At 54.5% G+C, this 24,166-nt stretch overlaps 1 protein-coding gene across 3 annotated transcripts; it reads left to right on the forward strand.

Annotated features, from left to right (window-relative positions):
• The first annotated feature begins 1,605 nt into the window (after positions 1 to 1,605).
• Positions 1,606 to 23,949, forward strand: PKN1 (protein kinase N1). 3 transcript variants are annotated; one of them, XM_036879931.2, is made up of 22 exons: positions 1,606 to 1,837; positions 5,953 to 6,256; positions 7,593 to 7,744; positions 9,343 to 9,478; positions 12,259 to 12,404; positions 12,786 to 12,999; positions 13,747 to 13,941; positions 15,583 to 15,692; positions 15,781 to 15,924; positions 17,739 to 17,814; positions 17,894 to 18,035; positions 18,125 to 18,218; positions 20,223 to 20,302; positions 20,379 to 20,454; positions 20,553 to 20,644; positions 21,788 to 21,964; positions 22,164 to 22,226; positions 22,350 to 22,426; positions 22,623 to 22,765; positions 23,006 to 23,113; positions 23,200 to 23,280; positions 23,679 to 23,949. In XM_036879931.2, exons 1-22 carry the CDS (start codon positions 1,817 to 1,819, stop codon positions 23,880 to 23,882), a joined length of 2,835 nt encoding a protein of 944 aa, XP_036735826.1. In that variant the 5' UTR covers positions 1,606 to 1,816; the 3' UTR covers positions 23,883 to 23,949. The 3 variants fall into 3 exon arrangements, with proteins under 3 accessions (XP_036735826.1, XP_036735802.1, XP_036735819.1); XM_036879907.2 differs by lacking the exon at positions 1,606 to 1,837 and adding an exon at positions 1,887 to 2,012; XM_036879924.2 differs by lacking the exon at positions 1,606 to 1,837 and adding an exon at positions 5,007 to 5,109.
• Positions 23,950 to 24,166: the final 217 nt, after the last annotated feature.

Raw genomic sequence — 24,166 nt, forward strand, 5'->3', positions numbered from 1 at the left:
CCACATCCTCCCCATCTGTAAAATGGGTGGGCTGGAGAATTAGAGGAAGACAGGGTGATACACATCCTGGCTCCATAATTGGGGTGAGGGGCTGCCCTCTGAACCTCCCTCAGTTTCCTCAAGAGGAAACCAAGAGCAAAAGTACTAGCTCAAAAGGTTATTTAATTCAATCATGAAATATTCCAGGAACAGCCAGGAGGTGGGTGTGGTTGGAGGCAGCGAGCAAGTGGAAGAGGTAGGAGGAGAGGTGAGAGGGAAGGTGAAGGGAGCAGGTCCTGCGGGGCCTTGTGGGCTGAGTGTAGAACTTTTGCTTCTACTCTGAGGAAGGTGAGAGCCATAGAGGGATCTAGGCAGAGGAGGGACGTGTTCATAGGCACCCTAGAACTGCTGGGAAAACTGACTATGAGGTGGGGGGCGGAGCCGGGAGACCGGGGAAGAGGCAGCTACACTGGACCAGGTTCGAGATGATGGATGATGGAGACGGCCCGGTGGGGGCTATGAAAGGACTGAAAACCATGCAGATTCTGGACCAGTATCATTCTCCTCCTCCTTCTCTTTTTTCTCTGTTAACCCACCCACCCACCCACTCATCCAAAGTCGGCCAAGGGAAAAAGGGAAAAAACATCGCACCCTGGTCTCTGGGACAAGGCAAACCACGCATAGCCGCGGGTAACCGAGGCACCCGCAGCCCTCTGCACCGTTCGCGGATCCCAGGAGGGCGTCAATGCGCCGGCACAGCAGCCAGGGAGCGCTCCCCGCCAGCGCCCCAGGGACCGCGGTTTGGCTCAGTCCCGAAGTTTCTAAGAGAGTGCCGGGGGGTGAGGGGGTCGGCGACGAGCCCAGCTGCAGTCTCTAAAGACTCCCATAGTCCCCGGAGAAGCTTCGCAGGAGCCTCCACCCTCGTCCAATTGGGCACCAGTGTGCGTTTATGGAGCGCTACCTGTATGCAGCAGCCCTGGAGAAGAGACTGGTCCCCACTTCACAGAGGGGAAAACTGAGGCTCAGTCAGCCTCAGGATCCACAAGGCCCACAGCGAGTCCGCGACGGTGTTGGGGCCCAAACCCCTTTCATGACAACGGCAATGGCGTTACAAATGACAGCAGCTAACATTCATGCAGTGCTTACTGTGTTCTCAGCAGTTAGCATGCACAATCTCATTTAATTGTATCAACACAGGGGGCAGGGGTGGTGGTTTAAATCTCATTTCACAGAGGAGGCACTCTTAAGGGTTTGGGGCTCCCCCAAAGCAAGGGGTCCTAGCATTTGAACACAGATGTGTCTCCAGGAAATGGAAACGCTCCCGTGCCCTTGAACGGGAGACCCTTTCCAGGAGGCCTGAGCTTGCCCACGCAGAGGGAATGAGTTGTTTTTGTTTTCCAAGGGGTCCCCTCCGCCACACCCTGTTTTCACGTGCCCCGCTGTTTTCTTCGGGTTCCCTCGCGCTCACATTGACGCCTCCGGCCCCGGGCAGAGCGAGAGCCACTGGCCGCGGAAGAGGGCCACTTGCAGGCGGGACCCCGCAGCCCCAGGGGCCGCCGGGAGCCGCGCCCCCTCGGCCCCGCCCCCTCCCCGGGCGCCGACCTCGGCAGTCACGTGACCGGGCCCGGCCGCCGCTGGGGACGGAGGGCGCGGCGAGCGGACGCGACGGCCTGGCCAGGCGGGGCCCGAGCGGAGCAAGCCGGAGAGGGCCGCGCGCCTGGGGGGGCTCGCCCCGCGCCTGCTTCCTCCCCGCCCCGCGCGGGGCGCACGCGCGCTCTTCCCACCGCCCCTCCCTCCCTCCCTCGGCGCGGGGACCCCTGGCGGGCGGCGCGAGGACATGGCCAGCGACGCCTTGCAGGTAGGCGCACCTGTGTCCGCAGTCACTCGGCGGCCGCCTGGCGCCGGGGACCCCCGCCCGCGCGATGCCGGAGTCCCTGGGAGCCGGGCGGCCAGGGCAGGGGCCTCCGGAGCGCCCGGCGCCCCCTCCGTGGGTCAGCGCGGAACCAGCAGGGCCCCCTTCTCAGCAGGTGGAGGTACGCACAGGGTGGGGTTGTGGGGAGGTCCCGGAGGCCCCCGCTTCACCCCGGGAATTAGAGGGGGCGCGGCGGAGGCTCGACTCTGCGGCTGGCGTGCGTCCGGCGCCTGTCGCCCCTGCCACTCCACTCCCCACCTTCCCAGCGGTCTGTTCCGGCAGGTGCCGCTCCACCTGGGGCAGGTGCCTAGCTCGTGCCCCCAGCAGGGAGGAGGCCGGTCCGCTGTGCCCCTCCCCCGCACACCAAAGCTCCAGCGGCCCCCGCCTCCGACTGAGCTTTACGGTGGTCCCGACGCCACCCACATTGGCACCTGTTGGCGGAAGTGCCCGAGTCACTTCATCAGGTGGGGTCCGGGGGACCCACACTGCAACTGCAACTCTCTGGGCTGCCAGGTGGAACCTTATCCCAGATTGGGGATTCTTTCATACCTGGAACCCTGCCTGGTCTTGGGTGGCAGCGCTGGATCACCCCCCCATCCACTCACACATGCACACGCACACACGCACACACGCACACGCACAGGTGACTGGTAGCAACCTGCCGCCCAGCCACATTCTCCCCGTGCCACCTTGTGAACATCACAGCCCTGGACTCACCTCCCCGATCTGTGACAAGCAGGGCCAGGGTGATCTCTGACCTTTGGTTCAGTGACCCAAGTCTGAGACATGTCCTGGCCCCTGGTGCCCCCTTTACTGCCTCACCATCCCTCTGTTGTCCTTTGGTTGCTCTGTAACTGGGTTCTCGTCTCCTTCTGCACCTGCCCCCACCCCCTGTGTCTCCCCTGTGATCCCTGCCCCCCTACCCCAGTCCTGCTGATGGCCTGCCAGCCTTGCCGAGGAGCTGGGCGTATCTGGTGTTGCCGATCACACAAGGTCAGACCTTGGGGCAGGGGTGGGCCAGGATCCCTGCCTCTGCCCCCAGCCCTCAGTCCCCTGGCGCATGCATGCACTTGACCATGTACCGAACATGACTTGGACAGAGACTGTGATTCCTGGGATGAGGCTGGACTCGTGCTCTGTCCCCTTTCCCACCTCTTACCCGCTTTTTTTCTCCCTCCTGGTCATTCCTTTCTTGTGCCTGCCACCCTGTCCCTCTGTCTGTCCCAAAGTGTGCCTGTCTGTTCTGTGTCTGGCAAACGGATGTCCTGTCCAGGTTCCGGAAACGCCCAAAGCATTGAAATCTCCGGATGTGGGGGTCCAGATCATTGACTGCTCTGGGAAGAGGGGGGTTCTGGGAGGTGGGTCCTGTGGACTTGGGGTCTACTGTGCAATAATAGTGGGAGGTTGGGGAGCAGGAATTCTCCAAAGCTGGGCCAGGCCCCTGCTTCATGGGTTCACTTTGCTAGCCCTCAGGTGACCCCTGCTCCCTGGTTAGAAGTGAGTCACCCAAGGGAAGAGAACCCAGGAGGTCAAGCTGCCCTCCCTCCCTCCCTACTCTGCATATTCTCGGGCCTCAGCTCTCAGAGGTGGGGCCCAGGGAGCCTACTGCTCCTCTCTGCCTGGACGCCCCCCCTTTTGAGCCAGCCTTGCTCTTGGCTGTACCCCTGCTCTGCCTGCTGGGGATGGGTGGGGATGGGCAGTGGGCAGCACCTGGTTTGGAGCGAGGAGTATTAGGTGAGCCCGGGTTTAAATTCCAGTGCTGTCTCTTACCTTGCTGTGTCCTGGGCCGTGTGCCTAAGCCTGTCTGAGCCACGGTTCTGCCATCAGAAGAAGGTGGCTAAGATGGTGTTCATGGTGGGGAGAGACATAGACTGTCTGACACTCTGCAGGTGAAATCCTTGATGGTCATCATAGTCAGCAGCCCTGAGTGTCTGTGTCCTTTGACCTGGGGTTTCTCAGACTCAGCACCATTGACATTTGGGGTCAAGTCATTCTTTGAAGTTGGGGCTTCTCTGTGCACTGTAGGAGCAGGGGCCCTGCTGCCCCACACACTAGATGCTGGTAGCATCTCCTCCTGGTCCCCAGTTGTGACAACCAAAAATGCTTGTGGACGTTTCCAAATGCCTGCCCCCTCTATCGAGAACTGCTGCTGTCGCCTATCTGAGCCTCAGTTTCCTCATTTGTAAAATGGGGTAACAGGATGGCACCTGCTCAGGACCAATGTGAGGGCTCAGTCAGATCATGGGTGTGACCCTCCTGATCTGCAGTAAAGCCTCTCTGGGGGGGTAGCTGTCCTCCAGGTTGGTGGGAAGCTAATGAGGACTTTCCCATCTGTGAAATGGATGGGGACAGACAATGACTTGGGGCACTCAGTGCCGTGCCTGTCCCTTAGCCAGTGCTGATTCTGGGTGTTCCCATTTTAAATCCCAGCCTTTCCTCCTGCTGCCTGTGGGACCTTGGGACAAGTTACATCCCTGCTGTAGCCCTCAGTTTTCTTCTTCATTTTGAAAATGAAGTGATAATAGCACATTGACTTGGATTAGTTTACCTGGGTGCAGCTTGCAATAAGTGCTATTATTATTAATAGCTGTCTTTGAGCTTCAGAGGGCTGCTGGTTTGGGGCCACCCTCACCCCAGCCCTCCAGCACTGGGAGCCTCAGAGCGCTGCTGAGGCCTTGCTGGGCCCCCTAGGCCTCCAAGCTGTGGTCAGCAGCAGTGGGTAACCAGAGAGGAAGCTAGAAGTTGGGACTGCCTACTGCTGCGGGAAGGGGACTGACCCACATAAGCACTCATGGGCGTTTGCATGTCAGAGTACACCGGGGTGTGCACTCCCTTGCCAGCCCAGGTTCCATGCACACACCTGTAGGTATATGAGAGTGTGTACATCCAAGTCAGCCTCAGGAGCCTGTGTACACTCAGGGGAGCCTGCTCTCCATTGCCATACGAGTGGCGTGTGAGGGGTGCACACACTGTGTACTCCTTGGGCATCCCCTTGGGTTACCTCCAGGGAAACAGGCTCGACCCTGGAGTGAGGGGCTGGGGGGAAGGTCCCCTAGATGCCCCAGAGCTGGCTTGGTGCAGGGGGTGCTGGGAGCTAACAGGAAAGAGGAAGTGGCAGCAAGAGGCCCTAGCAGAGCAGAGGTTCAGGAAGAGGGCGGGGTCCTCAGCAGGGACCCAGGATGGCGGAGGCTGATCCCCCTTTGGACCCGGAGTTGGAGGTGGGGGCTGGGGTCCCTGTGGGGGGCAGGCAGAAAAGGATCCGAAGCGGCCAGAGGCCCTGCCCTGGGTACCACTTGGTTTTGAACCAAAGGGGGGAGATGGAGCCCTGGCCTTGGCGTTTTCCGTTTGAAAGATAACATTATCTGGGGCTTTTGAGGGCTTCATGGTTGGGGGTGGAGGAGGGAGACAGCGCTCTGCTCTTTAGGCTCCTGGTTGTAGAGTATCAGAGGACAGAATATGGAACCTGCCCCCAGGACCTCCTAGCTTGGGGGTAACAGCAGGAGAAAGATGGGGCCTATTCCTGGGACCTCCCACTTTTGGGGTACAGCAGAAGGAAGATGAGGCCTGCCCTCCGGACCTCCTATTTGAGGGCACAGCAAGAGGGGAAGGGCCTGCTATCAGCACCCCAACCCCATGGCTTTGGGGGGGAGGGGGCAGCAGAGGCCTGCTCTTGATACTTCCTTGTTTGGGCAGCAGTAGAGGGAAGATGACGTCTGCCCTCAGGACATTGTTTGGGGGACAGTGGAAGGCAGTGAACTGAGGGATCCCCTAATTTGGGGCAGATGGAGCAATGGGGCCTGTCCTCCAAAATCCCATTGTATATGGAACAGAAGAGGGAGTCCCCTAGACTGAAGGGACATGGAAAGAAGAAGGCCCTGTCCTTGGGACCTCACAACCGGGGGAGTCAGAAAGCACAGACAGGGCCTTGTCTCCCCTCCCAGTTCTGGAGGGTCAGAAGATGTGGAGTAGACCCTGTCTTGGGAGGCCAGGCCGAGTTGGCCAAGTGTTGTCTGCACCCCAGAGTCCTCCTAACCACGCTGGCCCTGTTTCATCCCCTGCAGAGCGAGCCCCGCAGCTGGTCCCTGCTGGAGCAGCTGGGCCTGGCAGGTGCGGACCTGGCGGCGCCTGGGGTGCAGCAGCAGCTGGAGCTGGAGCGGGAGCGGCTGCGCCGGGAGATCCGCAAGGAGCTGAAGCTGAAGGAGGGCGCCGAGAACCTGCGGCGGGCCACCACAGACCTGGGCCGCAGCCTGGGCCCCGTGGAGCTCCTGCTGCGGGGCTCCTCACGCCGGCTCGACCTGCTGCACCAGCAGCTGCAGGAGCTGCACGCCCACGTGGTACTGCCTGACCCGGTGGCCACTGCCCAGGGTGAGCCAGAGCTTCCCAGGGGGGCAGGACTTGGGAGTTCCACTGCCAGGGGCTCACCCAGTCTCCCAGAGCAAGGCCAACCCCATCTCCACTGAGCCCCAGGGAGACGCACTTGATCACAACAACTTCCAGCCTCAAAATGTCAGAGCAAACATCAAATCCAACACCCAAGGAAAGGTATACACAGCCACACCAACACCTGGACAGCCCCAAAAGACCTACAGAGTGTCACGTGAATTTCCAAAGACTCACACAGGCACATCAATAGCCAGGCAACACCCAAGGACCTAGACACTGTCACACGAATACCCAGAGACTCACAGAGTCACCGTAACACCATGCTTCCATGCAGACTTCCATACTACCATCAGCACCCAGAGTGATGCACGCCCAGGTACACCAACATAGACAACACCCAGAGCCTCTCACACATGGACACACCAAGCCCTAGAGAGGCATGCACACACAGCTGCCCAGCCCCTACAGAAGGACACTGTCCCATCAACAGCCAGAGAAGAATATGCACAATCAGATGAGGCCTGAAGGTCAACAGCACTTACACCAACACCCATATATCACCTAGACATGTCAGTAGCTGGAGACTGACACTGTCACTTCAACATTTGGAGACAGTGATGAGAATTCAGCCAACACTCGGAATCTCTCCAGTTGTATCTGTACCTGGAGGCCCCCCACAGTCACACCACTCTTCAGAGGCTCACACAGCCTTGCCAGCAGCCATGTGTCTAGCTGTGCCAACACCCAGACACACACACACACAGTCATGCCAGTGCCCAGAGATCTGAATGCACAGTTGCGCCAACAGTCAGAAACGCATGCATAGGATCACCCAGAATCTCCCACAGTCATTCTAAGACCTAACGTTTCACACAGTTGTACCAGCACTGAGGGAGTCACACACTTGCTCTGTCATGCCAACACCCTGTAGGTCACAGATGCAAATACACACACACACACACACACACACTCTCTCTCTCTCTCTCTTTGTCTCTCTGTCTCTCTCTCTCTCTCTCTCTCTCACACAGCCACATAAGTAGTTGGAGGCCCCTGTACAGTCACACCAACACCAAGAACTCATACACAGCTGGATACTTGGCCGTGCTCATTCATGCTGCTCCTGTTCCAGCCCCAAGGAGTTTCTCTGGGAAGGCTGGGGTGGATGGACTCTCTGGGCCCTGGCCCCCGGCTCTTCCTTCCCCTGGCCCTGGGGGTGGAACCCGGGCTGGGCAGAGGGTGGATCCTCTCACATGGGCAAAGTTTCCCATGCAGATAGGGCTGAGGGCTGTGGTGACTCTGTCCCACCTGCCCCCTCCAGATGACCCCCACTCTCCCAGTGCGGGTGGCCCAGCCTGCTCGGCCACCAACCTGACCCGAGTGGCTGGCCTGGAGAAGCAGCTAGCCATTGAGCTGAAGGTGAAGCAAGGGGCAGAAAACATGATCCAGACATACAGCAACGGCAGCACCAAGGTGGGGGCAGCAAGCGTGCGCGCACGTCCTCGAACAGATCATGGGATGGGGGCGTGGGGGCAAGGTACCGCCTATGTCTGCCCCCATGGGAGGCTGGGACCCTCCGGGTTGGGGACAGAGGGGCTGATGGGTGACTTGGAGACAGGACTAGGGTGTGGGGAGCTCATGGGGGTATATGGGAAACAGAATGACTGTGGGTGATGTTAGACAAATGGCAGAGACCGGCCCCCCAACACTCAGTTACTCCCCAGAGGCTTGAGGGTGTCCACAGGCAGGGCAACATGCAGCCTGTCACTGCTGATGGCTTCTCTCTGATGCATGTATACATAGGTCGACACCTAGACCACAACTGCCATTGTTCTAACACCTAGAGATACACCCATGGTCATAGTAACATGTAGGAACACACTGAGTCATAGTAACACATAGACACATGCATATACCATCATAACATGCAGAGACATAGCAGTAGCAGCCTTAGGGACACACGGAGGATAACCATCACAGCCACATCTAGACACACAGAGGTGTACACCATCACATGATGCCTAGGACCTACAGCACAGCCTACACCATCCTGACACACAGACCATTCAGTAAACACCCAGAGACCAGACTTGTCACACAGACACACAGCCACATCCCCAGTCATATCAATACCAGGAACACATTCCTAGGTCTCCATGACACCCAGAAATGCTTACAAGGACAAGCAGAGTCCAAGTGACAGCTAGAGAATTACAGCCATGCTCACACACTATCAGGAGAGCACCGAGGCTTGTGAGTGCACACAAATGTAAACAGTACGTGAGAGGACACAGACCACTCAGAACTTTTTTTTTTACCTTTTATTAAGGTGCCACATACAGACATAAGCATGGAAAACATCAGTGTACAGCCTGATACATTTTTATCTGCATACATACCACCCACATCAAAATAGTGAACATTTCCAGTCACCCAGAAAGTTCCTTACTGCCCCCTTCCATCAATACCCAGGCTTTTGTTATACTGCAGATGAGCTTTGCTTGGCTTTGAAACACAGCACAAAGTGGCTGGAAAAATCCATGACCAATTTCTAGTCCTTATACACACAGGGCTGTGTCCGGTCATTTCCGTACCTTGAACTGCACACACAGACATCTGGACCCCGAGTACTGCCGACTGTCTCCCACAGCCACCCAGTCAGCCCTGCACTCACCCACATGGCTACCGTGTGGGTACACTCGCCACAGGGAACACTTACCACATTCTGACAGCTGAAACCTGGTGCCAGGCCTGACTCTGAGCCCTGCACACAGATTAGTTCCTTCAATCCGCAGTCCAGTGGTGGTCGGTGCTGTTAGTACTTCCGTGCTTGCGGAAGAGGAAGCAGCCAAGGGAGGGTGAGCGGCTTGCCCAAAGTCACACAGCTCTTAGGTGGCACAGCCAGGGTTCACATGCCATGGGCTACATCTCCCCACTATACCCAGGAACTCATGGCTGCATATGCTGTCACACCCACACATGAGCACTCTGTGACACGGTCACCTAAGGTCTGCAAGGTGTGGATAGCCCAGCTTCCTGGCCTTCCCCTCATGGTGCACCCATGCCTCTAGGACCGGAAGCTGCTACTGACGGCCCAGCAGATGCTGCAGGACAGTAAGACCAAGATCGACATCATCCGCATGCAGCTCCGCCGGGCGCTGCAGGCAGGCCAGCTGGAGAGCCAGACAGCCCCGGATGAGGCCCAAGGTGAGCCCCTCACCCTGAGCCCGCCTGTCCTGCATTCTGCCTTGAAGAGCTCAGCTCCCAGGTCTGGGAGGGAGCTCTGTCTGAGGCAGGAAGGTGGGTGCTATGACTCCCTGTGTGAGGGGAATCCAATCCCAACCCTCTCTGGACCCCAAGTCCCATGTGAAGTTCGCATTACATCAGGTATCAGCAAAGTACAGCCTGCAGGCCAAATCTGTCACTGCCTTTTTTCTTTTGTAAATAAAGTTTTGCTAGCACACAGCCATGCCCATTCATTTACTGTCATCTAAGGCTGCTTTTGCAATGCAGCAGCAGACCAGAGCAATGGCAACAGAGCGTGTGTTCCACAAAGCTGAAAACATTTCATCTCTGGCTCTGTATCTAAGAAAATTGCAGACCCCTGAACTAGGTGATGGCCAGGCAGTCATGCCAGCCCCAAATGTGTAGAACTGTGGGTGTTCGTTGTATGTATGTTTCTGTGTGTGTTTCTGCGTATGTGCACCTGGGGGTGTCTTAGCCTGGCTGTCAACCTGAATTTGTGACCGGGTCTTGATGTGTACAGGGTGACTGTGTCTGTGTTACTAATGTGTGTCAGGGGGAGGAGCCAAGATGGTGGCGTGAATAGGGCAGGGGAACTCTCCTCCCAAAACCATAATGTGTGTCAGAAATAATGGGACATCGACTGTGGGAGCCAGGGCTTTTGTGTATGCCCTGGTAACGAGGATAGTTGGTGCATCACTGTGAGAGAGTGTCAGCTGTTGGTGGATGTTAGTGTGCTGGGGCCGCTATAACAATACCATAGACCAGGGGGCTTATAAACAACAGATATTTATTGATCATAGTTTAGAGACTGGAAGTCCAAGACCAAGATGCTGGCAGATCCAGTGTCTGGTAGGAACCTGCTTCGGGGTTCACAGACACCACCTTCGTGCTGTGTCATCCCATGATGGAAAGGGCAAGGGACCTCTCTGGGATCCCTTTTATAAGAGCATTGATCCCATTCATGAGGCTCCACCCTCATGACCTGATCACCCCCCAAAGGCCCCGCCTTCAAACACCATTACCTTGAGTATTAGATCTCAACATCTGAACCTGGGGACACACACAACATTCAGTGCGGCTTGTAACTAATGTGTGTTTTTACAGGGGGATGTCAATGTGACTGTCCAGATGATTATTCGTCCGTACTAGGAATACCTATGTGAGCTTCCCAGTGATGGTGTATAATGGTAGATCACATCCCTGTGCCTCTGGGGGACATTGTAACCTTGGGGGACAGCCTGACTTTGTCCCTGTGAGTGTAGAAGTCTTGATGACCCCCTGGGCACATGTGACAGTAGGTCTGAGGGTGAGGGTGTGACTCTGTAAGACAATGTGCTTATGAATATTGGGGTTCCTATGATAACCCTGTGTTTGCATTGTTTGTGTCCAGGTCAGTGCCACACACCTCACCTGTGGGTGACATTGTGACTCTTTGTGACTGTCAGAGTCTGAGTCTGGATCATTATACAGGGTAGTGAGTTGTCCTGGGAATCTACAACCATGGATAAATGTGACTGTGACCTTGTGCCTCTGGGGGATAAGTTCCCTACATGAGTGTGGCTGTGTCCTTGTGCCTTTGCCGTTGGGTAACTGTGACTGTGTTGTATGTCAGGCTATGGCTGTGTCCCTGTAACTTCACACTGGGTGGGATAGCCAGCTTATTTCCCTGCAATATTGGGTCTCTGTGCCTGTGGGTATTGGTGACACTGCCCTGCCTGTGTGACAGTGTGATAGCATTTCTTCACCTGTCCTTATGCCTTGTACATGTGGCAGTGTAATTATGTCCCTGATTCTCCTTTTACTGGAGTCAGAGCCCCTGGAGAATGAGTCCCATAAGGTGTTTGTGTCTTATGATCATCTCTCTCTGCCCCCGGGACAATGTCCCTGTGTGGCAGTGTGACCACATCTTTATGAGAGTGTATGTTCCTCTGCCTGTGGGTGACAGCGTGCCTAAGTGGTGGCAAGGGAGTAATGCTGCTGACCTGTGAGTAACAGCGTGGTGACATCTGTACGGCAGAGCCCCCAGTCCGCTGACTGCATTGTATTTCGTCACGGGGTGGTCATTCACTTGCCCCGACCCCTACTGGAGAAAAGTGGGTTATTTCCAATCTTTTGCTCTTAGAAAGCCAGCTGCAATGAATAACTGTGTAGGTAGGTCAAGTGCAGAAGTGTTTCTAAGGGATGAAGTCCCTGAACTGGGATTGCTGAATCAAAGGGCAAATACATTTGTGATTTTGATTGATATGGCCAAACAGCCTCCTTTGGAAGGCGATTTGTATTCCCATCAGCAATGAATAAAAGTTACTGTTTTTTTTTTTTAAGTGTTCCTGTGTCTATGTGACTATATCCTTATAATGTTCCGAATGCCCGTGGTGTCCCTGGGGATGAAATGGGACCCTGACAACATGTCTGTACTTAAGCCTGTGTTGACTGTGTGTTTCTGTATATGTCCCTGTGTGACAGCCTAGCTGTGTCCCTGGGACCATTCCTGTAACAGTGTTTGGATAAAAGAGTGGCTGCATCTGGGTGGAAGTATGACTGCCTGCCTTCAGGTGACAATACAGCTGTTTCAGGGTAACACCCCTCCACCCCGGTTACTCCCGACCCACGCCTTTGGGAGAAATGCGATGCATCTTGGTGTGTCAGTAGGTCTGTGGCCAGTGGATGGCTGCGTGTCTGGACCCGGGATGGTTGTACCTGGTCTCAGGCTGGCCTCATTGGCCTGTGTCCCACGCCCACAGGGAGTCCGGACCTGGGGGCCGTGGAGCTGCGCATTGAGGAGCTGCGGCACCACTTTCGAGTCGAGCACGCGGTGGCTGAGGGCGCCAAGAATGTGCTGCGCTTGCTCAGCGCCGCTAAGGCGCCCGACCGCAAGGCAGTCAGCGAGGTGAGGGGCGGGGCCTCAGGCGAGGGGGCGTGGTCTTGACCTGCGAGGGCCCTGGTGAGGGGGTGGGGCTTCATCACCTCGTTTTTTGTGGGGGCGGAGGCTCGGTGAAGGGGCGGGGACTTGATGGGGTGGGTAGTTGCAAGGTGTGGGGCCCAGCAAAGGGGTGGGGCCTCACTGGGGTGGGACTTCGGCCTGAGATGGGGCATCAACAAGGGTTGGGCTTGGTTTTCAGGGAGTCCAGGGGTAGGTTCCAGAGGTTTTTGAGTTTTAGGCGTCCAGGGAAGAGCAACCCCGGGTGGAAGTTAGTCAGCCTGGGAGCGGGGCCTGGATCTGCCCTTGGGGAGGGGAGCCCCCAACACCGCCCCACTCCTCCCACCGCAGGCCCAGGAGAAGCTAACCGAGTCCAACCAGAAGCTGGGGTTGCTCCGGGAGGCGCTGGAGCGGCGGCTTGGGGAGCTGCCTGCCGACCATCCGAAGGGGCGGCTGCTCCGCGAGGAGCTTGCTGCAGCCTCGTCCGCAGCCTTCAGTGCCCGCCTGGCCGGTCCCTTCCCCGCCACACACTACAGCACTCTGTGCAAGCCCGCGCCGCTCACAGGTGCCTCCCAGCCACCTGACCCGGACCCCGCCTGCGCTGCTTTGGACTCCCTACCCCGCCGAGTTGCCCAGCCCGACCCTCCCAACCCAGATCTCCACTCTCCCCATCTCTGGACTCCCACCGCAGCCGTCTAGCCCTGGGCCCTACTTCCCCCCGGCAGACAGTTCCATGCACACTGGACCACCCCATCTTGCCCTCCGATTCTGGACTCTTGCCCCCAGTACCCCCGTCTCCCCATCCCCACCCCTTGCCAACTGCACTTTTTCCTCCAGTCATAGATTCTCAGAACCCTCAGCCCTGAGCCTCTGACCCCTCCACCCCAACCCCAGGCCATCCAGCCCCCCCTACTTGGATCCCTCAGCTACTACCTCCCCAGACCAGCCCTAAACTAGACCCCAGCCCCAGTGTTAGACCTCAGATCTGCCCTCTGAGTCCTACCCTGGATACCCTAGTCTGACCCGGCTCCTCAGCTCCCAGACTCCTAGCCTACGCCTTGAACACCTCTTCTGTCACTAAAACCTGGCATCTCAAGCCCAGAACCCCAGCCTGGCCCACCCCAGCCTCGTCCTCTTCCCTTTACCTCTGGGCACAGCCATTCCTGCATCAAACCCTCTGCCGCACCCTGACTGTTCCTCACCAGCTCCTGCCTGCGTGCTGGCCACTCCTGGACATGCCCATTTCACCTGCAGTCCCAACCCCTCGGCCTGCCCCAGAGGTGGCCCCCCTCTGAGCCTGCCACTCCCTTAGGGACCCTGGAGGTACGTGTGGTGGGCTGCAAGGACCTTCCAGAGACCATGCCCTGGAACCCCTCACCCTCGGTGGGGGGGCCTGTGACCCCCGACAGCCGAACTCCCTTCTTGAGCCGCCCAGCACGGGGCCTTTACAGTCGAAGTGGAAGCCTCAGTGGCCGCAGCAGCCTCAAAGTAGAGACTGAGAACACCAGTGAGTAGGCCTCCTGAGCCTGGGGGAATGAGGTGGGGCAGGGGTCCTGGGATGCCCATGTTGGTAACCCTCTAACACATTACACCCATTAGGGTGGACACGCTAAAACAAAACAGCAGATGTTAGGAAGAATGTGGAGAAATTGGAACCCTTGTTCACTGTTGGGGGGAATGTAAATTGGTGCAGCCGCTGTGGAGAACAGTATGCAGATCCTCAAAAATTAAACATGGAATTACCATATAATCCAGCGATCCCACCTCTGAGTGCATTCCCGAAATAGTTGAAAACAGTGTCTCAAAGAGATGCTTGTGTACCTATGTTCATAGCAGCACTAGTCCCGGTGGCCCAAAGGTGGAAGAAACCTGAGTGTCTATTGATGGATAAATGGATAAACAAAAAATGGCATATCTGTGCAATGGAATATTATTCCTCCTTATAAAGGAAGGACATTCTGACATGTGCCACAGCATGAATGAACTTGAGGTCATTATGCTAAGTGAAATAAGCCAGGTGCAAAAGGACAGATTCAATGTGATTCCACTTCTATGAGGCATCTAGAATAGTCCAGTTCATATCGATTGAAAGACTGGTAGTTACCAGTGGCCTGGGGAGAGGGGAGCGATAAGGAGTGAGTGTTTACTGGGGACAGAGTTTTGGTTCGGGCAGTGAAAAGAGTTCTGGAGATGGATGGTGGTGGCCGCACAACAATGCAAACATATTTAATACCACTGAGCTGTACCCTTAAAATATTACAGTGACAAATTTTATGTTAGATGAGTTTTACCACAATTTTTTTAAAAAGTTAATACAAAGGTACTAAAAAGTATGTGTTGAAGAATGACAAGAGAGCAAACACCCATGTTTCCACCACACAGGTCAAGAAATAGAACTGTCTGGGAACTCCCTCATGCCCCCTTCCCCAATTCCAGCCCCTTCCTCTGCCCTTGAGGTAGCTACTCGCCTGACTTTTATGGTTATCATTTCTTGCTTTTCTTTGTAGTTTTAGCACCTGTGTACACATCTCAAAATGATAGTTTAATTTTGCCTGGTGTTTGAACTTCATATATGTGGAATCACACAGAATGTATTCCATGGTAATGGCTTTTTTCATTCAACATTGTTTGGGAGTTATATACATATCATTGCATGAAACTAAAGTTCATTCATTAATTTTTACTCCTGTTTAATAGTCCATTGTCTTAGACTGTGCCATATCAAGTTGCTGTCTTTTTTTTTCTTTTCAGGTAAAAACTGGTTGAATGTCAACAATTTCATGGTTTAGCTAATAAGAATATGTTACTGTTGATATATTAATTATCTTGTTAATGGACAGGGAGATGTTTCTTGCTTGGAGCCCTTATATAAGCATTATATTTATGCACCTCCTGCATGCGTCTTTCTAGGGCAAATACTTAGGAATTTATTGTTGGAACTTGTGTATAGAGTAAAAATTTGGATCCCTCCTCACACCATATACAAAAATTAACTGGAGGTAGATTAAAGACCTTAATGTGACAGGCAGCTTTTTCAGGCTAGCACAGCAGGATATGATAGGGGGGAGGAGAGGATTTCTTTAATAAAATAAAAAAGATTCCCTACCCCCCAGCATTTCCTGACCTCCCACCCTTACATCTGTTCCAGGCGAGGTTAGCACTGTGCTCAAGCTGGATAACACAGTGGTGGGGCAGACATCCTGGAAGCCATGTGGCCTCAACTCCTGGGACCAGAGCTTTACCCTGGAGCTGGAGAGGGTAACCTAGGTTGGGGGACAACAGGGACTGGAAGAGAAGGGCTTCTGGACCTCAGGCACCCCAAGTGATGGCCCTCTTCTTCCTTCAGGCACGGGAACTGGAGTTGGCTGTGTTCTGGCGGGACCAGCGGGGCCTGTGTGCCCTCAAATTCCTAAAGTTGGAAGATTTCTTGGACAATGAGAGGCATGAGGTGCAGTTGGACATGGAACCCCAGGGCTGCCTGGTGGCCGAGGTACAGCCAATCCCTGAGAAAATATTCCTGCAGCTCTTGTGCCCATTCTTGAAGGGGATGACATGTTTTCCATTGGTCTCTGAACCTTGATAGAAAAGAACATATAATTAGTCACATCAGTGACATGACTTAAACTGGAATCATTTTGTTCTAAGATAAGTACTAAAAAAAAATTTTTAATCATAAAATGCTGTCAAGCCAGAAAAAAAAGAGCAAAAATGACATGTCATGAAGATTGCTGTTAGAACCACAGTTGTGGTTCAGAGTAAGATGTTCCTTCCACAGCAGTGTTAGGGTTCAGATTGGGGTAGCCCACCGTTAGCACTATGGACATGTGGGGCTGGATGATTCTCAGGTGCGAGGGCCACCTCGGGATGCCAGGAGCATCCCGTCCCCAAGTTGCAACAATCTGAAATGTCTCGCCAGTATCCCCTAGTTGAGAGCTGATGGGGTAAATAACCTTTCTGGCTGAATCCTTGGAGGATGAGCCAAGCCCTGGGCTAAGTGCTTTGCTGACATTGTTTTTCTTACTGAAGTATAGTTGCCATACAATATTTTATTGAATTCAGGTGTACGACATAGTGATCCGACAATCAGATGCATTATCAAATGCTCACCACTGTACGTGTCGTTCCCATCTGAGTGCTTTGCTGACATTGACCCGTTAATCCTCCCTTAATCCTCACAACAAGCCAGGGCAAGACGGACTGTTATTTGTCACATCTGACAGAGAAGGGAAGGCACTGGCCCCCTCATTTAGCCAAAATTATCTTAAAAATTTACTTAAGTCTGCCCCTCGTGTATACATGTGCCTTGTTTTACACTCGCATACACACACATACACACATATGTCTCTATCTCCCCATATCCATGTCCCCATGTGGGAATGCCTGTGTGATCTCATAATTTAGGACAGCTGTAGGGAAAGAGCAGCGGAAGGCTGACTTCACCCGGCAGGGTAGTGACGTGGTTCTTCTGTTGGGAAGACTGTCCAAAACCAAGCAGACAATGGTGGATGGGGGCCCAGGGGGCAACTCTGAAGCAGTCTTGCTTATTTCCCAGGTTTATGTAAAACACTGTGTTTTGGTCTTATGCCTCCCAAAAGCACCATTCCAATATAACTTTCCACTATTCTGTTGTCAGCCTATAACAGTGAGTTCTGTCATAGATGGAAATGCTCTATGTCCACACTGTCTCCTGTACAAGCCGCCAGTTACTTGAAGCGTGGTTAGCATGTCCAGAGAACTAAAGTTTTAATTTTACTTAATTTAAGTAGCCAGATGTGGCTAGTGGTGATCACACTGGACACACATGAAGTACAGTTCTGTGATTTTAGTACCTTGTAGAAGATGCAGTGGGGTTGGGAGAACCCTGCTAGACCAGTGGTTTCCCCACATGAGTGGGCTGGCTAAAGCACAGACTTCGGGGCCCTGCCCCCAGTGTTTCTGAATCTGCATTTCTAGTGAGTTCCCAGGTGATGCTGCAGGTCTGGGACCTTACTTAGGGAACTGGGACACTAGATGTTGTAGGAGTTGTGTATATGTCTTGTTGGGTCAGACCCCCTCCCCATCCCTAGAGGAGGGCCTGGTTGCCTGCCTCTTACCTTTCCAAAGATGGCACAGCAGGAGGTGGCCCTGTCAAGCAGTGATGGGCTTTATAACCCCTTAGTACAGCTGCAAAGTGCTCTGTGGCTGAATGCAATACCACAGTGATCAGAGCCCCTGACATACGGTTATGCAGATGCTCCTAAGGGCTTCGCCAACAAGCTGCCTGAAGGTGAGTGAGGGTCCTCACCTGTTGGCCCCTGTCCCCAGGTTACTTTCCACAACCCTGTCATTGAGCGGATACCCCGGCTCCGACGGCAGAAAAAAATCTTCTCCAAGCAGCAAGGTGAGGAGGTGGGGCAGGGCTGGGGAGAGCAGGAGTTCCAGGAGCACCATGGAGGGTGACATCTGCCTGGTCTCCCCAGGGAAGGCATTTCAGCGCGCCAGACAAATGAACATTGATGTTGCCACCTGGGTGCGGCTGCTTCGAAGGCTTATCCCTAACACCACAGCCACAGGCACCTTCAGCCCTGGGGCTTCTCCAGGACCCGAGGCCCGGTCCACAGGGTAAGGAGGGAGGGCCCTGGGGTCTAGATTGCCCTGGTTGCTTCTCACAGTGCAGCATCCTGGACACACTCGCCTTTCTTGTGCTGCAGCGATATATCAATGGAGAAGCTGAGCCTTGGGGCTGACTCAGACAGCCTGTCCCAGAAAAGTCCTCTGCGACCACCTTCCAGCCCACTGAGCCTGGTGAGTGTTCCTCACCTTCCCCCAAAAGACCTGGCTTCCACAGCATCAGTGGGGCGGGGTGGGGTAGGGGAGGGTCCTGCTCCAGGCCTCCTTTCCAGCTCAAGGCCCTGAGACCGCCAGGAACTTCCCTGGGTCACACAGCGTGTCTCTGCCAGAACTGGGGTCTCATTCTCTGTCCTGGGTAAAAACATGAGCTTGGGAGCCAGGCCGCCTGGGTCTCCATCTCTGCTCTGCCGCCTCCTAGCTGTGTGACCACAGCAAGCCGCTTTACCTCTCTGTGCTCTGGATGCTACCCTGTTCAATGAGCATGTTTAATACTCATGTCATGAGTGGGGGCTGGAGATCATTGATGAGGGGTTCCCCGGGAGCCTGCCAGGGCAGTGGGAATGTTGTGCATCTTGGTCTAGGTCAGAGGTCAGCACACTTTTTCTGTAAAGGGCTATATAGGCAGTACCTTTGGCTTTGTGGGCCAGACAGCCCTGGTCACAATGACTCAACACTGCCGTTGCAGAAAGCAGCCACAAACGATACATATAAACACAAATGAACATGGCTCTGTTCTGGTAAAACATTGCTGACAGACACTGAAGTTTGAATGTCAGATCACTTTCACAGATCATGAAATATTACTCTTCTTTTGACTTTTTCCTCCATCCCTTGAAAAATGTAAAAACCACTGTAAGCTCACAGACTGCACCAAAAACAGTTTACCAACCGCTGGTCCATGTGATTGATGGGTACCTGTGTGGAACATGTATGTAAGAGCTGGTCCCTTTGCTCACCTCACCGACTATATTTTATACTTCATTTTGAAAAAATGAAAATAATAATATGTATGCCTCATGGCATTAAAGTAAATGAGATATCTCATATTAGATGAGCTAGGCAAAAAAATCTGGACATGTAGTAACACTGGGTGCTGGGGTGGATGCTGGGAAATAGGCAGTCAGTGGGAGGCATGCGCATCATTGCATCTCCTTGGGAACACATAGCTGTCTGTGTTAAAAATGGACATTGTCTTGACCCAGCTGTTCCAACCCTGGACATCTGTCCTGACATTCACACATGCACATTCAGGATGTTCACTGCACCAGCGTTGTGTGCGTGAAAGAGTGGAAACAATGCCAGACCTCATCAGTAGGAACCAGTGCTAAATAAACAAACTATTTTACAGGTGGGATAGCACACAGCTGTGAAAAAGGAGGCAGTCTATGTGTGCTGGTGTAGATGATTTCCAAGACATTGTCCAGTGAGAGAGGCAAGATTGGAATGTTGTCAATAGTGGGTGCAAGAAAAATGGGGCATCTAGCAGCGCTTTTGCTTGTGTGGATATAGAATATATCAAAAAATATACCCAGGAAGTTATTAACAGTGCCTGGCTCTGGGAGGGTGGCTGGGCTGGAGAAGACTGTCTTTCCCACAGTAAACCTGTTTGCACTGAATGAATATTTGGAACTGTGGCTATAGTAGCAGATGATGGACCAGTAGGTAATTTTTTCCCATATACAATATTAACCTTGGGTCTTTTCAAAGATATATATGAATGTGGTAGAGTGACCTAAGTAGCTCATAGAGCTAATACCCATAGAGGAACTCTGTAGGTAAATGATAAAATATATTTACAACCTGAAATGGGCTAGGGAGAAAAATATAGCCGACGGGGGGACAAGAAGTATTGGGAGGTTCTGTTAGATATTTGATGAGGTGGTCAGCTGTGACATTTGACATTGGAATAACGGGCTGAAGGAGGTGGGGGGACAGCCATGCAGGTGTCCAGAAAAGAGCATTCCAGGTGGAGGGAATAGCCCATTCAAAGGCCCTGGGGTGGAAACATGCCTGGAGTGTTCAGGGCACAGTGAGAGGATCAGTGTGGCTAGAAAAGAGTGAGTGAAGGGGAGAGCAAAAGGGAGAGGTGAGGTCAGAGAGGTGATGGGAGCCTTGGTGGCTACTGTGGTCATAGGTGCCTCTGACTTACCTCACTCTGCCCTCCTCTCTCTGGTATAGAGTTTCCCGATCCAGGAAACACTCACCACTCCCATGCTGCCTTCAGAGACCCAGGAGACCCCAGGCCCCACCCTGTGCAGGTGACACCCCTCCCCCACCCACCATTTGCCACCCCTGCCCACTGTCACCATCCCCACCAGTGTCCTTTTTCCACAGCCCTCTGGGGAAGTCACCCTTGACCCTCGAGGATTTCAAGTTCCTGGCAGTGCTGGGCCGGGGGCACTTCGGGAAGGTGAAGTAGGGGCCGAAGTGCTGGGAGGCTAGGAGGCCAGACCCCTGAGTCCCTGGGCTGGCTGCTAAGGCCACGCCTGTCCACTGGGGTTCTTCCAGGTGCTGCTTTCTGAATTCCGGCCCAGTGGAGAGCTGTTTGCCATCAAGGCTTTGAAGAAAGGGGACATTGTGGCCCGAGACGAGGTGGAGAGGTGAGGACCCTGCTCAGGCCCTCTGAGAACCTCAGTCTTCTCCTCTGGGAAATAGGAGACAGGGCATCTTTTCTTCGGAGCTGCTGTGACAGTGATTCATAACAGTACTGGCACTTACTAAGCTGGTGCTCCCAATGCTAATAATAACTCTTAGAAAGCACTCACTATGCACTTTATGTTCTGAAACCCATTTGTTCCCCATGACAGCCTTATGGGGTAGATACTGTTACTGCTCCCATTCTGCTGATGGCATAGACAGGTGGAGCAAATTTTCCAAGGTCACAGCCAGAGAGCAACAGGTCTGGGATTCAAACCTAGGGACTTGGGCTCTGAAGCCTGTGCTTTGGGGTCAGGGTCCTGGGGTTCAAATCTGCCACAGACGTGCTTAGAAACTCTGGGGAAGTCACTTTGCCCTTCTGAACCTTTGGTTCCCCATCTATAAAAGGGGAGTAATGATGTCTTTTTGAAGGGTCATTGGGTAGATTAAATGAAAGGATGTCTAGAGGATTCTGCACAGTGCCTACCCCCTGTAAATGCTCAGCAGAGGCACTGAGATTGTTCCCAGTTTCCCTGACATCCTTTTGTTAATCAGTAACCCAAGTCAGACAGGTATAAGCAAATAGAGGAATTTATTGCCCCAGATCAGAAAAGTCTAGAAGGGGGCTGCTTTCAGGTATGGCTGTAATGAGGTGCTCAGATGTCTCTCAGTTCTGTTTCCCTTTGCTTGCAGTGCCCTCGTGGGGGCAGGGATGCCCCCTACCCTAGCAGTTTAAGCATCATCCACCAGCTTTATCCCTTCTTCCTTAAGAATTCTGGCAGAAATCCTGAGATGGAGTTTCACTGGCTTGGCTTGCCCATCCTGAACAAATTCCTAGCCAGGGAAATGAGGTGCTGCAATTGATCCATGCCTGGCAGTTCCCCAAAGGGGAGTTGCAGGGCTGTTACTAGGATGACAGACGGATTCTGGATGCCTGTTTAGCCAACACAGCTACTGAGGTTCAGAAATATTAAGCACCTTTCCCAAGGTTGCACAGACATGTGAAGCCCTTAGCAAATATCTGATGATTGAAGACTCTGGGCAGTGTGCGATTTGGGGGTAGAGGGCTGCCATGGTCTCTGACCCCTGCCCTCCACCCTGCCCAGCCTGATGTGTGAGAAGCGGATCTTGGCGGCTGTGACCAACGCGGGACACCCCTTCCTGGTAAACCTGTTTGGCTGTTTCCAGACTCCAGACCACGTATGCTTTGTGATGGAGTACTCGGCCGGTGGGGATCTCATGCTGCACATCCACAGTGACGTGTTCTCCGAGCCCCGTGCTGTGTGAGCCCAGCCCCGCTAACAACTTGACCCCAAGAGGCTGGCAGTCCCCTTCCCACCCATAGCCCCACATGCCCCATCTCCCTTCAGCCTCCTGGAGTTGTGGCGACTGGGGGGCTTCTGAGGATGCGGGAGCCAGGCCTGTGTGGCCTTCCCCCCTTGTTGAGAGGCCTAGCTTCTTCACACTGGCCTCTCTCTGCAGTTTCTATTCAGCCTGTGTGGTGCTGGGGCTGCAGTTTCTGCACGAACACAAGATTGTCTACAGGTATGTGCCTCTGTGCGTGCATGTGCTTGTGCATACACGCTTTGTCCACTTGGGGGCCCTCAGGCTTCAGGCAGGACCCAGATTTCCCACTCATCCCTCTTTACGTCCCCCAACCCCTCACAGGGACCTGAAGTTGGACAATTTGCTCCTGGACACCGAGGGCTATGTCAAGATCGCAGACTTTGGTCTCTGCAAGGAGGGTGAGGGGCGGGGCTGGGATTTGAGGGGCCGGCCTCTGGGGATTAGACAGCTGGGAGGGAATGGAGTCCCTGGGAATCCCCAGGTTTACCCCCCACCCTGACTCCAGGGTGGGATTGGCTTTCTGGACCAACCCATGCTGGGCTGCGCTAGAGCTAGGACCCCCTCCATAACCTCACATGACCCTCTTGCCCCTAGGGATGGGCTTTGGGGACCGGACCAGCACATTCTGTGGGACCCCGGAGTTCCTGGCACCTGAGGTGCTGACGGACACGTCATACACGCGGGCCGTGGACTGGTGGGGGCTGGGCGTGCTGCTCTATGAGATGCTCGTTGGTGAGGTGAGCCCCCAGGCTGCCCCACTCTGCCTGTCCCTAGGATCCCAGTGGGAGCAGAATGTGCCTCTACTGTGTGCTGTGTCATCAGGGCAGGTGGCTTCAGTGCCCATATCTGTAAATGGGTATTTCCCATGTAAGCCAGCACCCATGTGAAGGTGCAGCCTGAGCAGAGGGCTTGGGTGGGGCTGGGTGTGGAATGGCCAATGGAGAGGCCTATTTCACCCTGGCTCTCCCTGTCCCCAGTCCCCATTCCCAGGGGACGACGAGGAGGAGGTATTTGACAGTATCGTTAATGATGAGGTTCGCTACCCCCGCTTCCTGTCAGCTGAAGCCATCGGCATCATGCGCAGGGTGAGGACCCTGCTGACTTGATGGGGGGCTAGGGAGGGGCGCTGGGGGCGGGAAGGGGAAAACAGAACATGCCCCCCGCCCCACAGCTGCTGCGGAGGAATCCTGAACGGAGGCTGGGGTCCACTGAAAGGGATGCAGAGGATGTGAAAAAGCAGCCTTTCTTCAGGGTGAGGCCCCCACGTGCCTCCCCCCGAGGACTTGTGATCATGACTCCCCCCATAAGACCTGGTCACTTCAGCACCGACATTGTCACCCCCTTTCTTCCGCCTTCCTCTAACCCAGTGACCCTCCTACACTAACATCTACCTCAGGCTGGTTCGGTGGAGACCATTGCCCTGTATATGAGCCCAGAAACCCCCCCACACACACACACTGCCCACCAGGACATCCCACGCGCACACTGGGATCCTTCCTAAGCCCCCAGTGTTCCCACTTTCTCCTCCATCTTGTGACTCCTTATGCTGATCCCCACAAGTCCAGGCTGGTTGGTGCACACAGGGCTGGCTCCTCCTGCACTCTGTGCCCCCAGTTTCCCATGCTCACCTCCTCTCTCCCCTCTCCATAGACCTTGATATGGGACGCCCTGCTGGCCCGTCGCCTGCCACCTCCCTTTGTGCCCACTCTGTCGGGCCGCACCGATGTCAGCAACTTCGACGAGGAGTTCACGGGGGAGGCCCCCACGCTGAGCCCACCCCGCGATGCGCGGCCCCTCACAGCCACGGAGCAGGCAGCCTTCCGGGACTTCGACTTTGTGGCTGGGGGCTGCTAGCCGTCTCCGCTGCCCCTGCCCCAACCAAGCTCTTAGTTTTTAAAAAAGCCTTTGAGGTTTGCCCCAACCATGCATCCTTAGCTCTCTTTGTGCACAGTACGGGGTGTGCTTGGAAGTGGGGAGAATTTGGGGGTGGGGTGGGGGTGGATCCAGTGGGTGGCCTGGGGTGTCGGGAGTGATGGGGAGATGCATTAGGTTACGGTGGGGGGTTATTTGAAGAGGGTCAAGAAAGGGTGGGAACTCCGTGACGTTAGTTGGTGGCAGGTCACGATGGGACGGGACTC

Source organism: Manis pentadactyla, chromosome 12, assembly GCF_030020395.1.
Source record: "Manis pentadactyla isolate mManPen7 chromosome 12, mManPen7.hap1, whole genome shotgun sequence".
Taxonomy (NCBI): Eukaryota; Metazoa; Chordata; class Mammalia; order Pholidota; family Manidae; genus Manis; species Manis pentadactyla.